The sequence below is a fragment of the Sus scrofa genome, chromosome 15 (assembly GCF_000003025.6).
Source record: "Sus scrofa isolate TJ Tabasco breed Duroc chromosome 15, Sscrofa11.1, whole genome shotgun sequence".
NCBI lineage: Eukaryota > Metazoa > Chordata > Mammalia > Artiodactyla > Suidae > Sus > Sus scrofa.
The window spans coordinates 23,581,409-23,596,885 of record NC_010457.5 but is presented as its reverse complement, the minus strand read 5'-3'; the positions used below and the strand labels follow the sequence as shown (position 1 = coordinate 23,596,885).

Below are 15,477 nucleotides of genomic sequence, written 5' to 3'. Positions count from 1 at the left end.
AATAATGTAGTCGTTATAGTCAGTGCTGTGTTGCCTAGATACATACACCTGTATTGTTTTATATATAAAAATATACCCCAAGGAAAAAAGTCAATATTCATATTGACTTTATCAATTAAACCAGATCAATTAAACCAAAATCTCAAGAAGTTGAACCCAAGGCATTCATACCTTGTAAAACTCCCTTAGTGATACCAACATGCAGCCAAGTTTGAGAGTGACTGACATAAAAGGTATGCAGAAATATTTTTGGATGGATGGATGGATAGATGATGGATAAACAAAAGGAGACTGTGAATCTGAAATTTGGAGCTCTAGTCCCAGCACCACCACCAACATGCTATGTGACTTAAATTGTGTCACTCTACTTTTCTAAACACCCATAGTTGCCCTCTAAATTCCTGCTTTAAGACTTCAGGATTCCCCTTTTGGTTATGTCAAGAGTCCTGAGTTGAAGGGCTGGGAGAAATAGGAAGACAGAATGATTGAGGCATTGTAAAAACATCACCCATCAGATGAATGGACAAAGATGTGATACCTATATACAATGGAATACTATTCAGCCATAAAAAGAAGGAAATAATGCCATTTGCAGCAACACAGATGGACCTAGAAATTATCATCTTAAGTGAAGTAAGTCAGACAGGGAAAGACAAACATCATATGACATCATTCATATGTGGAATTTAAGAAAATTGGTACAAATGAACCAATTTGCAGGACTGAAACAGACTCATAGACTTTGGAAAACAAACTTATGGTTACCAAAGGGGAAAAGGAGGTGGGGAGGATGGATTGGGTGTTTGAGATTGGCATGTGCACACTATTGTATGTGGAATGGAGGGTCAACGGGGGACCTACGTTATGGCACAGCATAGGAAAAGAATCTGAAAAAGAATGCATGTGTCTCTATGAATATTTGCTTCACTTTGTTGTAACAACAGAAATTATCACAACATTGTAAATCAACTGTACTTCAATAAAACTTTAAAAAATGAAAATAAAACAAAATAAAATAAAAATATCACCCAGGAAAAAAAAAATGACCCCAATAGGAAGCTCTTACTATTGTAGCCTTTTACCTGGGAAAGGAAGTATTTGTGAAGTTCCAGAGAACATCACACATCTCTGTGTCAGATGGGCAGAGGAGGGAAAGACTGACACCTAATCTTCAAAAATCCCACGAGGGAGAGAACATGAATGCATGCATACCCTGACCAGAAGAAGGGGAGAAATGTATTTATCTGAGTCTTCACAAACCTCCTTTTCTGATACCATCTGTTTGAAGTCTTCTCCAAGGCTGTGCAGGTGTTCCTCTCTCAAATGTGGGCTACTCAAGATTTCTTAACTGCTGCCATAGCTGTTTTGCTGGATCTTAAAATAGAATAAAACAAAATAAAAAAGGCAGGTTTTCAGCCCGACTCTGCTACTGTCACCCTACACAGTCAGTGAAACAGCAAGATTTCTTACCGGGAAAGATAGCTGCTCATGTATGTTTCAAGCATTGCAAAGCATTTACAACCGGGAATTCTTGGATAGCCTACTTGAGTCCTATTATTCTCCAGGCCCTATTCCCCAGGCTGTTTTAAATACAGCTCTATTTGCTGCTACCTGGGAGCGTGCTACTTGTCCCTAGGCATTGATACCTGTCTGGTCATTCAACAGTGGCTACAAATGATCCTCCTTTAGTCCCCTTCATCCTATACCATCTCAGGGAAAGACAGGATTTTTTTTTTTCCCCTGGCAGCAGGCAGAAGTTCCCAGGCCAGGGATTGAACTTGCACCATAGCAGTGACCCTAGAGACCGGGTCCTTAACCCACTGAGCCACCAGGGAACTCTGAAAGGACAATTTTAAGATTACAAAAATAACACATTTGGGAAGTTATGAGAATGGGCTCATTAGAGAGCACCTGAGTTTCACTGGCTTCACAGTGTCTGAGAACAAAATGTCACACAACACAGGCAAATGAGTTCTCATAATACCTTAATTAGCATATTCAAATTCATCAAATTGTTGGGGACTGGGGGTTGGCACACAGTTTCATTAGCAATATTTACTAACTATATTTTAAAAGGAAATGGTCATTCTCTTCCAACCACTTGTTATACTCTGGTTCAAGAGAAATTTCTGTTCTGTCAGGATAAACTCCAGGAAGGGTACAAAAGGCACAAATCATTTTTTCAAGAACAAGCATTAACTGAGTACCAACTTTTTAAGCTGCTAAGAATGCAGAAAGGTACATACACACACACATGCACACAAAAACTTCTTTGATCCCAACGGGCTCATAGACTCTTCCCGCTCTGCCCTTCCCACCTTACACACACACACACACACACACACACACACACACAGGGAAGGATCTTTTCTACAGCAAGTTTTCACACGTCACCTCTTTCTTCAACGAGGGGGGAAAAAAAAAAAAAAAAAAAAAAAAGCCTGGTGAAGCCATTATGGAGCAGGTGCGAGGCGCTTGTGACCAGGGACACTATTCTTGCATTTCTGCCATTCCCTGGGGCAGACAAGGGGTGCTTCACCCAAGTGGTGTAGCTAAAATTACGTCAGTACCATTGCCAAATTCTCAGAGATGATCTTCCCCTCAGAAGTTGGGGATGGTGGAGGTGAGGGTGGAGGTCATTTATCCCAACGTTTTACCAGGGAACAAGATGCTCTGGCTCGGACAATGGGAAGGCAGCGAGTGTGAAGAACCCATTTTCCGGGACGTGGTTCCTTGGTCCATATATGAAGTTTGCCCAAATGAGCATTAATCAGGGGACAACCCTACTCTGAGTGAAACCAGGACCAGTCTGCGTCTGCAAGCTCATCAGTGCTCGGACACTGACCCGGCAGCAAGGGGGCTGAAGCCCGGCTAGCATAGAGGACCGAACCCACTCGGAGCATCCGATGCCCGTGAGAAGCAAAGAGGAGAGCCAGGATGCCAAATTTCCCCAAGACAGAGAAGTAGTCCTTTCACAAAGCACCTCAGAGGAAAATACAGAGCCCCGGCCCGAAGGTTCCGCAGAACAACGCGTCAGGGAGCCACACTGCAAAACATTCCCCCAGCCCGCCTGGGCCCGGGCCTCGCCCGCAGCTCTGGCGCAGGCGTAGTCGCGTCTTGCTCCAGCCCCCTCAGTGCGCATGCTCCGCCGAGCTGCTGCGCTCCCGGCCGGCGGCGGTGGCAGCGGCGGTAGCGGCGGAGGAAGTTCTCGCTTTGCACTCCACCCCGGTAGCAGCTTTGGGGCCGAGGACAGCTTCCTCTGGACGCTCGGTGGGCTTAGCTGCAGCCTCACGGCGGTCCGACGGGATCATGGGGTTGCCCAAGGGGCCGGAGGGCCAGGATCTTCCGGAGGTAAGGAACCTCCCCTTTCCCTGACACGTCGGGGTATTTGAAAGTGGGCCGAGCTGGCGGGGCCGCAGGCTCTTGGGGTTCCCGCTGCGTTTAGGGCGCCCCGCCCCCCTCCTCAGGTGTGTTCACCGCCCGGGGCACACACAGCTAGGGCCCGAGCAGGTCCCCCAAGCGTGAGTGTGGGCGGGGACAAACTTCTGCGGGTGCCGGGTCTCCTGGGACGGAGGGAGCCTTCCCAGCCCAATACCTGCCCCGACTCAGCCCCAGGCGCCGCGGGGCCCGGGGTCCCACCTCTCCCCCTTTCCGGGGCAGTCTCCCCCCTTACCCGCGCCGCACGGCTTCCGCTGAGAACCCTGTCTGCTGCGCCCAGGAGTCACGAGACACGCGCTGGGACGGTCCGGGCTCGGGTTGTGCAAAGGGCGGTGACCTTGTGGCGCCCGCCGCAGCCTCCTGGGGCCCACGGGGCCCCGGAGGCCAGCACTCGCCGCCTTGGTGTCGGGGGAGAATGCCACTCTGTATTTGCCCCCACCTCCGGCCCGGCCGGCAGGAGGAAGTTTGGAAGCCTTGCGCGCACTGGGTTTTGGCCGGGCGGGTCAACGTGCCGCGGTGTCCCGAGTGGCCACGAGCTCGCTGGTGGTGCTCAGTGGCCAGGCGGAAACGCCACTGCTTCTCCAAAAGATAACGGGTGCTTTTCCTTCCAGATGTGTTTATTATTAAGTACTCGATCCTGAGGGACAGTATGATCCTTGGTTTCTGGATTCACAGGTACATTGGCTGGAAAGACAGGAAAAGTGCATTTCCTTTTGGCAGCAAAAGTCACTTAGCTCGGTGGTTTGCATCTGTCTTCTATTCCAGTGGATTTACTCAAGAGCTAGTCTAGTTTACTAGATTCTTGCAAGAAATGGAATGCACACGGCACCTCTGTCCTCCTGCTAAGGTTCTGAGGCAGGCATTTGGCCAGGAGAGTGGATTCCTTTACTTGGTGCATGGCCTGGGTCTCTCAGAGTCAGTGGCCAATCTTGTTTCTTTGCTCCCCTCCCCATATCCTCAGTTCTTAAATGTCACTAGTACCCACTAATTAAGGAAGCACTGTTCTGTACATAAAAGCTAGAGAGGTAGTGATTGGAAGGATAGGCTTATCTATCAGTGGGTGCTCTCAGAATGCACATCTGTTTTGTTGTTATCTTAGGAAAACCTAGTAAGTGTAATTTTGTTAGAACCCTTGTATTAGGTAAAACCTGATATGCACGTTGCTTTGATGGGACCAGAGATTGTAAAGGATAGAATCTGTACTTTGAGGTGATTTGATTTAAATTTTTCTTTCTTGTTTTACAACTTATTTTTCAGCTTTTCTGAGGTATAATTAACAAATAAAATTGTAGATATTTTAAATGTACAATATGATAATTTCACATATACACTGTAAAAAGACTCCCCTCGCTGAACTGACACATCCATCACCTCACATACTGACCTTTTGGGGTGGGGGAATTAAGCTTTACACAGTGGATTTCAGTTATACAATATAGTGTTACCACTAGATCCTCAGACCTTATTTATCTTATAACTGAAAGTTTGTACCCTTTTGTAAAAAGGGACCTCTCCCTATGTCGTCCACTCTCAGCCTCAGGAAACCACTGTTAGATTCTCTATTTATATGAGTTTGACTTTTTCTTTTCTTTCCTTTTTTTTAATATTCCACTTATTAGTGGTACCATGCAGTAATTGTCTTTCTTTCTGGCTTTTTTCACTTAGCATAATGCCCTCCAGTTTCATCCATGTTGTCACAAATGACAGGATCTTCTTATTTTCTAAGGTTGAATAATATTCCATTATGTGTGTATGTGTATATGTGTGTGTGTATGTATATATATATTTATGTGTGTATATATATGTATGGTATATATGATTTGATATTTCTTTTTTGCCTTCTTTATTCTAGGCTCTCATCAGGTTTTTGCCTGGCCTTTTGCTGTGAACTCCTGTCTGGTCTCCCAGGTTCTACCTTAAATCCCTTCAATTCACTGTCCCACTGTACTACCAGCAGGGTCTTTCTAAAATGAAAAGCAACTTGCTCCCTTGAGTCCCTTGTTTACCTTCACGGTCATGAGACTGGGTCTATTTTGTCACTTTTCTAAGTTCCTGGAAATTAGGAGGCAGACAGGGTGAATATAATATAATTACCATCATTTAGTTCAAAGACAAGTACATATGAATATGGATAGTCTTTGTCATTAAGTTGTCACTAGTCTGGTTAATTGATTAAAATCAATTTTTTTAAACCCTTGATGTAAGTGAAAGATAGAAAGATAGCTAGACATGGCCCTGCCTTCCATCTGACATGAACTGCATACAGTATGAGACAACTGACAGTTTAGTGTGCCTGGTTTAAGAGCTCACGGATAGTCACTTTATCAGAACTTTAGTTTTAACAATGGATGTATGACCCAGCCATACCCAGTGACTTTTTATGGCTTCAAGAGAAGGTATTCTTTCAGTCCCTGCGACCCTTTTACACTTTGTTTTAGTGTTAATATGTGAAGTGAATTTGGAGTCTTATTAACATTCTCCATTCATTGTCTTGTGCCAAAAAGTTATTTGATAGGGTGCATTGCAAACATACACTTCTCCATTCTGACGGGTGAGTGGAGGGGAAGCATGGGTCGTGCACCTGGTGAAGTCAGTGGGTGCTCATCAGGTGCAGGCTGAGGCATGGATGACCCTCCCATGATGTATTGTCCTCTTCTTGGAAGTGTTTTCCTGGTAAATGATTGAACAAATGTAGGCTCTCTGTTTTACATCCCAGGAGTTTTTAAGAAAATACTTATATCATCCTATTTTCCTTTACTATTCTATTTTTGTGAACCATAACTGTTCTTTATCTTCTCTCTTCTTTAAATCTCTCCACCTGTAGATATTTCTCTACCATCACAGAGCTTTTGCTAAGGAAGAGAAGGTGTGAATAACTAATATTTATTTTTGTATGTTTCCTAGGAACTAGTGAATGCTAACCTTCAGAATCCTTGATAGGACATACCTGGGTCATTGAAAGGGAAGTAAAATGAGCAGTTTCACAAGGCTGTCCCCTCTCCCATGCCCTCCATTGAAAGGGGTTAATGGTCACTTTATTAATTCCATGCTCAACTGTGTGTTCACGTGTATGCTCCTTCTCTTGGCATTTTGTACTTTAAAAACCTGAATTTCCATTATCAGTGTCATGACTATGAAAACATTTTGTTCATACATGACTGGCTTAGGTTATGCACTTTATGTAATGCTTCAGCATGTCATTCCATATTTAGTAAGTGTGTCCTTGAAGTCTAATCCTGTTTCAGAACAGAGGAGTAAACGTGGGTGGATAACATATGGAATATATGAGTCCTCTCCTGGAGCAGTTCTTAACCTGTTTGGAAAGACAGGTACATTAACACCAGACATGCCACTCAGAAGAGGTTGATAATTGCATGAAGTATATGGACTATCAATAAACTTGAAATGTAAAGTAGTGACTATTTTAAGCTGCAGGGTTGACAGTTGGATTGGAGCTAGAATTTAAAGATGGTTTCTGGGTGGTTAGAGACTATTAGGAGAGTAGGGAAGGAATGGGAGTGAGCAGGGCTTGCCTAGATTGATCACAGCCATGTCTGGAACAGACATGTTTGGGAACAGGTGAAGGATGAAGCCAAAAGGACTAGTTTTGACCAAAGATCTGAGTACAAAACCAACACATTCAGAATTTATCTGATAGACAATGAATGATGCCTTAATGATGAGGGCTGGGGGCTGAGCAAAAGAGGGATGATGAGAAGGCTGTGGTTTAGGAAGGAAGGAGCAAGACAAGTAAAAAGGCAAGAAAGATTGAGAGGCAGTGGCCACAGGCCTAGTATGACATGCAAATAAAAGGGAAAGGGGGATAGATGTGAGATGCATAGTTAAGGAAGACTTAGCAGGTATTGTTGGGTAAGAGAGTGGTCAGAGGTGCGTGTGAAGATTTGAACCAGGATACCTTGGTACTGTTTTCTGTAGAGAGTCACTTTTGAATTTCTGCAGGAATGGAAGAGAGAAAAGGCACAGTTCAGAAAAGTAAGTAGAGGCAAAAGTACTGGAATATGTAGATATATTGAACTTGTAGATGTATTGAACTAACCTGGGAGTGAAGGAAAGGTATAAACTAAACAGTTTAAGTCAAATCCTTGTTTATTTGTTTATTTATGGCTGCCAACTGTGACCTACACCACAGCTGCAGCAATGCTGGATCTTTAACGTGCGGCACTATAGAGGGAACTCTCAAATCCCTATTTAAATATACCATGTGACTTAATTTTAAAGCAATCCTGTTATGTGGCAGTAATCTCCCTGTAATGTATATGAGTTGAAAGCTTTCCTTATTTGCTGTAGAGATCAAAAAGAGAAGTGCTGAGAGGGACTCGTTTGAATTCTTTGCTCTTGCCCTGCTTGTCAGTAACTTCTAGGACCAAGATGGGTATAAAGTTTAAAAAACAAAACAAAACAAAACAAAAAAACAAAAAAAACCCTAACCACTTCTTCTGTCTGAAAGCAGTTTAAAATGCACTCAAAGAAGCCTGTCACATAAGCCACTTGCTAGAGAACAGGGAGGTGATGTGCTATAACTTAGTGACCAGTCCCTGCTACCTGCGTGTCTTCTCCCCCCGCCCCCCAGCTGTGCTGCAGGGACCCTCTTCTATGTGACTCTGGCAGCACCATGTCCCTGTACTCCTGCATGAATGCAGTGATACAGAAATGACAGCTGCTCCTTGGCAATGAGATTGTGGCACCAGCAAATGTCCCTGGTGTTCCTTTACTCAAGGTAGCTTTTACCAGCCTTTTACTTTTGTTTTTTAGGTAGAAACAAGAGAAGACGAAGAACAAAACGTCAAACTGACTGAAATTCTGGAGCTCTTGGTTGCAGCTGGGTATTTTAGAGCAAGAATTAAAGGCTTGTCACCTTTTGATAAGGTAAGAGGAAATTTCTCTAGCCATTAGGCTCTTTCTTGGTAGGATGGCTTGGTTTACCATGGAAAGGAGGAAGAGGTTGTATTTTTCCTTTCTTTTTGTCCATGTTGTCATTTCTCCCTGATTTAGATTCATTCATTTCTCCTAAATGAAAATAATCACATATCAGCGGATTTGCCTTGAAATCCTTTCTGTGCACGAAGTTTTGAGAAATACAAATAAGCAAAATAAACAGTCCCTCCCTTCAAGAAACTTAAATGTAGAAGTTCCTTTTGTGAGTCAGCAGGTTAAGAACCCAAGTAGTATCCATGAGCACGTGGGTTTGATCCTTGGCCTTGCTCAGTGAGTTAAGGATCTGATGTTGCCACAAGCTGCAGTGTAGGTCGCAGATGTGGCTTGGATCTGGCATGGCTGTGGCTGTGACATGGGCCAGCAGCTGCAGTTCCAATTTGATCCCTAGCCCAGGCACTTAAATGTGGGGGAGAGTAGGTATGTAAGATAAAATAATTTGAGTTAATAGGGAGCTGTCCCAAGCTAGGTGCTCATAGATAACTTCCAGGTGTTCTCTGGGTAGTAAATGCTGAGGATGGAGGAGAGAGAGGTCACTGTGGGATGAAGTCATTTAGTTCAGCAGAACCTTGAACAGCTCTTATGCATAAGGCATGGTAGTGGGTGTTGAGGGCACAGGGATAAGAACAGAGGCCTTATACTCAAAGAGCCTGACTTCTAAAGAGTAAGGAAGAGGGATCAGTAAACCAGTATGCATAGAACAGTTGCACAATTTGCTAAGTGCTGCAGTGAACTGTGCACAGCAGTGAAGCATCTGGTTCAGACAGGGCAGCCAGGAAAGCTTCCTGGTAGAAGAAAGCGTTGAGTGCTCCAATGAGCCACAGCCCCAGCTGCCTGTAACAGATTATTTCCTAATACAGAGGCCTCAGCCATTAAGATTCTGGTTCATTAGGTCTGTGCTGGGACTGGAATCTGTATTTTATTAGGAATCTCACATCCATCTACAGTGTAGCCAAAGATAAGAGTCACTGTTGTCCTTTCCTAATATCAAGACTTGTCTAACAAGGTTTTGTTTCAAAATGGAGTTTTAGCCTTAGTCTCATTTGGATCTCGGAGAAATCCTGTGACAAGACTAGAACAGGGATTCTGAGCTCCTTTAGGGAGATGTAAAAAAATGAAATGTGTAGAAATGAAGTAACAAACCGCAGACTGTCACCCATGTTACCCATGTCTGGTCTGTAAAACATGTAATTCCTCTGGAATCCGGCACTTGCCTGTAACTGGATAAGACTTCTCTCAGCTGAGAGTTAATGTCTGTCCCCAGACATTATATGGTATGGTATAGCATAAAGGTGAGCTATGCATCGAGTGTCCATTCAGTTAAAAAAAAAAAAAAAAAAAAGCCGCATTTCAAGTGCTCAGTAACCACATGTGGTGAAGCAGTACTGTCCTAAACAGAGTACGTATGGAATGTTCCAGACTTTGCAGAAAGCTTTATTCAGCAGCACTGTTTAGGTGAACTGTAATGATGGAGTCAGGACACATATCCTCTCTCTGAGGATACACTATTTCGTATGTTCATTGAGTCTTAAAAACTATTTGTATTTTATCTACCTTGCACTTCTTCCCCTCTTCCCAAACGGCAAAGAGAAAACAGGTATTTTTTGTGTATCTTGCAGGTGATTGGAGGAATGACGTGGTGCATCACCACTTGCAACTTTGACGTGGACGTTGATTTGCTCTTTCAGGAAAACTCTACGATAGGTCAGAAAATGTAAGTTTTCAGGCATTGCCATAGAAGAGCCTAAAGGGGGAGAAAAGACTAACTCTTGAATGTGTGCTATGTGCCAGAAAGTGTGTTAGACACCTTACGTATTTTAGTTTTCATTACAATGGGTATTTTCATGGTTTTACAGATTATGAAGCTGAGGCTAAAAGAAGCCAAGGTCACACAGCGAACATATAAGAGTCACCTGGAGTTCCTTTTGTGGCTCAGTGAGTTAAGAATTTGATGTCATGTCCATGAGGATGCCAGTTTGATCCTTGGCCTCACTCAGTGGGTTAAGGATCTGGCATTGCTGAAAGCTGCAGTGTAGGTTGCAGATGTGGCTCGGATCTAGTGTTGCCGTGGCTGTGGTGTAGGCTGCAGCTCTGATTCCTCTAGCCTGGGAACTTCCACATGCAACAGGTGCAGCCCTAAAAAGAAAAAATCACCTAATGTTCAGGCTATTTCTGATGCTTTTTCTTGATCAAAGTTTCTAGCAGCTGCTCATGTATCTCTTTTCCAGGGCAGCAAATTTAGCTGGAATAGTGAGGGAGGGTGCAATGTCTCACTGTTGAGAGAAGGCAGCCTGTGCTCCTTGCTAGAGATGTCACCAGAGGGTACCCTGGCTGGTCTTCTGTAGCTCGTCAGGGGCTTGGTGATTTTTTTGAGGCCACCTGGGATCCCTAGTTCTGCCCAGCCATGCCAGTGAGCAGCTCTCTGACCTTGGGCAAGCCTCAGTTTCCTTATCTGGAAGAAGGCAGGTTTGCAATCTCATCTTATGATTCTGTGACTTATTTGTTTTGCTGAAGCCTTATCCTTCCCTAAATGGATTAAAAATGATTTCCAAATATTATGGCAAGCAGTAATAGTGGAAAAGTGAAGCAGAGGCACAGCAAAGATAAAGGAGATGAAAGGCAGAGTTGGGGATAAGGGACACACCAATGAGAGCCACAAGGGCCCCATTTTCCTAAGAGTGGGGCACAGATTTCCCTCTAAGCTTTCTGGCAGCCAGCAAAAAGAGAAAAATATGCTAAATTATCCAATTTACCATTTCCATACAACAGAAGAAAAATCAGTCCCTGACAACCACTAAAATTCTAAACGCTGAGATCGAAAGGCATCTCTTAGCTCCTAATTAAGGAGGATGTGCCGTTTGACCCAGTGACACTGTCATCAGCGCCTGGCCATGAGTAGTGGGCTCTGTGTCCTGACATCTGTGTGTGGCTCTGTGGCATCACATCCAGCCACCCACAGTGGAAAGCCCTCCACTGGCAGGCTGTGCTGGAGTCCAGGCGTGGTTTTGCTCCCTGATGGTCTGGCTCAGTCCAGAGGTAGATTTGTATTCTTGGGGTTTTGGTTTTCGGTTTTTGGTTTTTGTTTGTTTGTTTCTCGGCTGCACCTGAGGCATGTGGAAGTTTCCAGGCCAGGGTTTGAATCCAAGGTACAGTTGCTACCTATGCCACAGCCACAGCAATGCCAGATCCTTAACCCACTGCCCCAAGCCAGAAATAGAACCTGCACCACCACAGAGACAATGCCATCCTTAACTCACTGTGCCATAATGGGAACTCCCTTTTGTTTGTTTTTTTATTTAGGTGTCTCACATACATGAAAGTTCAAAAAAAAAGTCAAATGCTACCAAAGGGAGCAAGACATATAGCTGATGCTCTCCCTCTTCCCATTCTGCACCCCAGTTCTGTTCCTGGGAAGAGTTATTTTTGACTGTGTAGGTTTTAGATTGTTCAGAGTGATCACCGATACATCTCCAACTATAGATACACCTGTTTCACTCACATCTAATGAAAGGGGGAAATTGGCTCACCTGTACTACTTACTACATCCCCTTCATCTTCATCCTCTAGTCTTTCTGGTTTTCTATGAACACTTGCATAATTTAAATCTACTTAAGCTTCTATTTCTTGACCCTAATGGGGTCAACATAAGGTAGTTTCTCCTGGGTCCTAAGTAGGATTAATGTTTTAATTTCTCTATTTTTCCTTCTACCTTTCAACCTCCATGTACCATCATAGTACCACTTTTATAATGTTTAGGGCATGATGTTTATAGTCTTTTCTACAATAGCAGGTAAATTATCCATGTGTTATTTACAGGTAAATTCTAAAAGTAAACTTATAAGCAGTATTTACAGTAAGAACTAAGAGTTGTGATGGGGATCAAAAAAAAAAGGAACCATAAACTTCTGAAACATAATGGTGCTATTTAAAGGGGAATATCCAAAGTACCACAAAAGCAATTCTTTTTATAGTTTCTCAGTGGCTCATGGCTCAGTGGATTAAGGACCAGGCATTGTCACTGCCGTGGCTCAGGTTGCAGCTGTGGTTCAGATTCAATCCCTCACCTGGGTATGGTTAAAAAAAAAAAAAGCTATCTCTTTTCATTTGTTCTTTGACTCAGCAAATATTTATTGAATCTCTACTATTGTTCAGGATACATTAATGAAATGTCCTGCCCTCATGGAGCTTATAGTCTGTTAGGGGAGACAGACCAAAACCTAAATTAATAAATAATTAAATTATATATAGGAATAATAGGTACTATGAAAAAAATTAAAACTAAGAAAGGGTACCAGGGGATGTAGGGTAGGAGGAGGTTGTAATTTAGGTCAGTGTAGGCCTCACTGAGAAAGTGATGTTGGAGCTAAGACTTGAGGGAAGAGGGTTACAGGCAAAGGGAACTGCCAATGTGAAGGCCCCAAGCAGAAACTGGCCTGGAGTGGAGTGAGGTGGGGTGGGGGAGCAGTAGGATGTCAATGCAGAGAGCTCTTGGGGCAGATCAGGTAGTGTCCTGTAGGTCAGAGCAGGGCCTTCGGCCTCACTCTGCATGAGGTGGGAAATCCTCATGAGGGTTTTGAGCAGAGCATAATGTGTTCTCTGTTTTAAGAATCCTCCTCTGATTGATTTCTTCCTTCCTCCAAACCCCCAACCCCGCCGACCCCTGTCTCTCCCCCAACCCCTGTCTCCCCCCCTCGACCCCTCTACAGAATTAGTGCCTTCCACATGCTGCTGACACCTGCAGACTTGGCAGCAGTTTCTGGGAGGTGGGTTTAAGAGGGTTGTAAACCCTGAAATGACCCTTGGCAGCCTTCCCTCTGAGCCTCTGTGAACTGGGAGGGTGGGCCGTCTCTGAGGTGTGGCCAGGGAGAGCCTGGTCTGAAGTTATAGAGTGTTGGCTGGATGGTGTTGGCCATCCCAGCCTCTGATTTTTTTTTTTTATTTTTTATTACTCAAATGAATTTATCACATCTGTAGTTGTATAATGATCATAACAATCTGACTTCACAGGATTTCCATTCCACAGCCCAGGCACATCCCCCCACCCCCAAACTTTCTCCTCCGGAGACCATAAGTTTTTCAATGTCTGTGAGTCAGCATCTGTTCTGCAAAGAAGTTCAGTCTGTCCTTTTTTCAGATTCACATGTCAGTGAAAGCATTGGATGTTGGTGTCTCATTGTACAGCTGACTTCACTTAGCATGATAGTTTCTAGGTCCATCCATGTTGCAAAAAATGCTGGTATTTCGTTCTTTTTTAATGGCTGAGTAATATTCCATTGTGTATATGTACCACATCTTCTGGATCCAGTCCTCTGTCGATGGACATTTAGGTTGTTTCCATGTCTTGGCTATTGTAAATAGTGCTACAATGAACATCGGAGTACATAGGTGTTTGCGAGTCATGGTTTTCTCTGGGTAGATGCCCAGGAGTGGAATTGCTGGATGAAATGGTAGTTCTATTTTTAGTTTTCTGAGGAATCTCCGTACTGCTTTCCACAGTGGTTGCACCAATTTACAATCCCACCAACAGTGTACTAGTGTTTCCAGCCTCTGATTTTTAAGCTGCTGAATGGTTGTAGGCAACCAGTAACCCTTCAGAGACACAGAGACCCATAGATCTGTGGCCACTAGAGGGAGCTCTCCTTCCTTCTGTCAAACCGAAATGTGAGGGAGGCCGGGTGGCCCTGCATGAATGTAGTTAAGACCTGCCCTGAGCAAGGGCTCAGAGCCAGCCTTGGTGACCATCTTCATTTGCTAAGCTCGGAGTCTGGGGGACAGGGCCAACTAAGCACCCATCTCTTCACCTAACAAGTTTGAAAGAAATTAGGGAACCAGACGTGTGAGTCTTATGGAAATCAAATTAAAAAGTAATGCTTATCAGAGAGAGAACCTTAGATATGTTGCCAAATGGGTCTGTTCAGCCTTCCTACCGAAGTGGCCCATCCAGGCCCCAGGAGGAGCTGGACAGCCACAGGCTTCCCCCTGGGGCAGGCTACGTATTTCATGGCAGAGAAGACACATGTGTCCTGAGTACAGGCCATCAGAAAAGGGCCCACACAAGCTGCTGGGAGACAGGTGACAAGGTTGAAGGGATCAGCCCCCTCTTCTGTTTTCATGAAAATGTCCTCCCCCTGCGTCTCCCCTGGGAGGCAGACAGTCCTTCCTCCAGTGAATGTCTGCGTTAGGGCCTAGTCTCCCCCTCCACACTCTTCCCCTGACGTGTTGGACTTAACATTGCTATTCCGATGCATGGAGCTGGGCGTCTGACTGTTTCCCCTCAGCAGTTTTATCCTGGTCCCACCCCGTAAAGACTCTGTTTAGGTAGAAACATGGTTTTGTGGTGTGTGTTCTCCAGGGGATCGATTCGTGGGAGCTGTTGGCTTCTGTACTTAGATTACTTAGTTCTGACCAAGACTGAAGGCATGAGACCTGCAAAGGGCAGTGTAGGTAAGGTGATTGCTCTCACCGGGGCCTGAGTTTAAGGGTGTGTGTCTCCTGGGAAGGATCATGGAGGACAGAAGTGCACAAGATTTCTTTGAGCAAGAAATACTTTTTGTAGACCCCAGACTCCTGCATTTGAAGCAACTAGTCAGAATCTAGTGACCTTGTTCACCAAGGCCTTCATCTGACATTTGTATGAGGTCACAGTAGCTGCTGTAACTGGCTAAGATTCTTTTTTTAAGTGTCCTAGATGGGGATATAATCTAAACTCTCCATGTGGGCTAAGCCAGAAGCCCCCATTTCTCCACATCGCTCCACAAGGCCATGGTTTGTAACTGTTTCTCAAGGTTCCCAGGCTATGTACCATGACTTTGGGGGTTAGGAGCCCACCAAATAACCTTTCTTCTCTCCTCTTGAATCTAATCCAATTCAGATGTAAGAAATAGGAACCAGACAGTTGGAGATGAAATAGCAGCTAATAAGAAAAGATTTAATTCTGTGGTCAAATGGCCTTGTACACAAGTGCCTCTGTCTCTCCTGCCATAAAACAGCCCTGCCCTGGCCAGGGCTCAGCTGGGCATCCTGCGGGGGTGGTGCTCACCTCCTGACTGAGGCAGGGGAATGCTCTGGGCCTCGGAGCCTGGCTTC

At 44.5% G+C, this 15,477-nt stretch overlaps 1 protein-coding gene across 2 annotated transcripts in view; it reads left to right on the top strand.

The window, feature by feature from the left end:
- The window catches only part of CCDC93 (coiled-coil domain containing 93), a 100,843-nt gene continuing 88,480 nt past the window's right edge, over positions 3,115-15,477 (top strand). The window contains exons 1-3 of one of the 2 annotated variants that reach the window (XM_021075794.1): positions 3,115-3,351; positions 8,212-8,325; positions 10,011-10,105. In XM_021075794.1, the coding sequence (XP_020931453.1) occupies positions 3,310-3,351; positions 8,212-8,325; positions 10,011-10,105 (251 nt within the window). In that variant the 5' untranslated portion in view covers positions 3,115-3,309. The remainder of the gene's footprint in view (positions 3,352-8,211; positions 8,326-10,010; positions 10,106-15,477) is intronic. The other variant, XM_001927273.5, reaches the window with a different exon arrangement.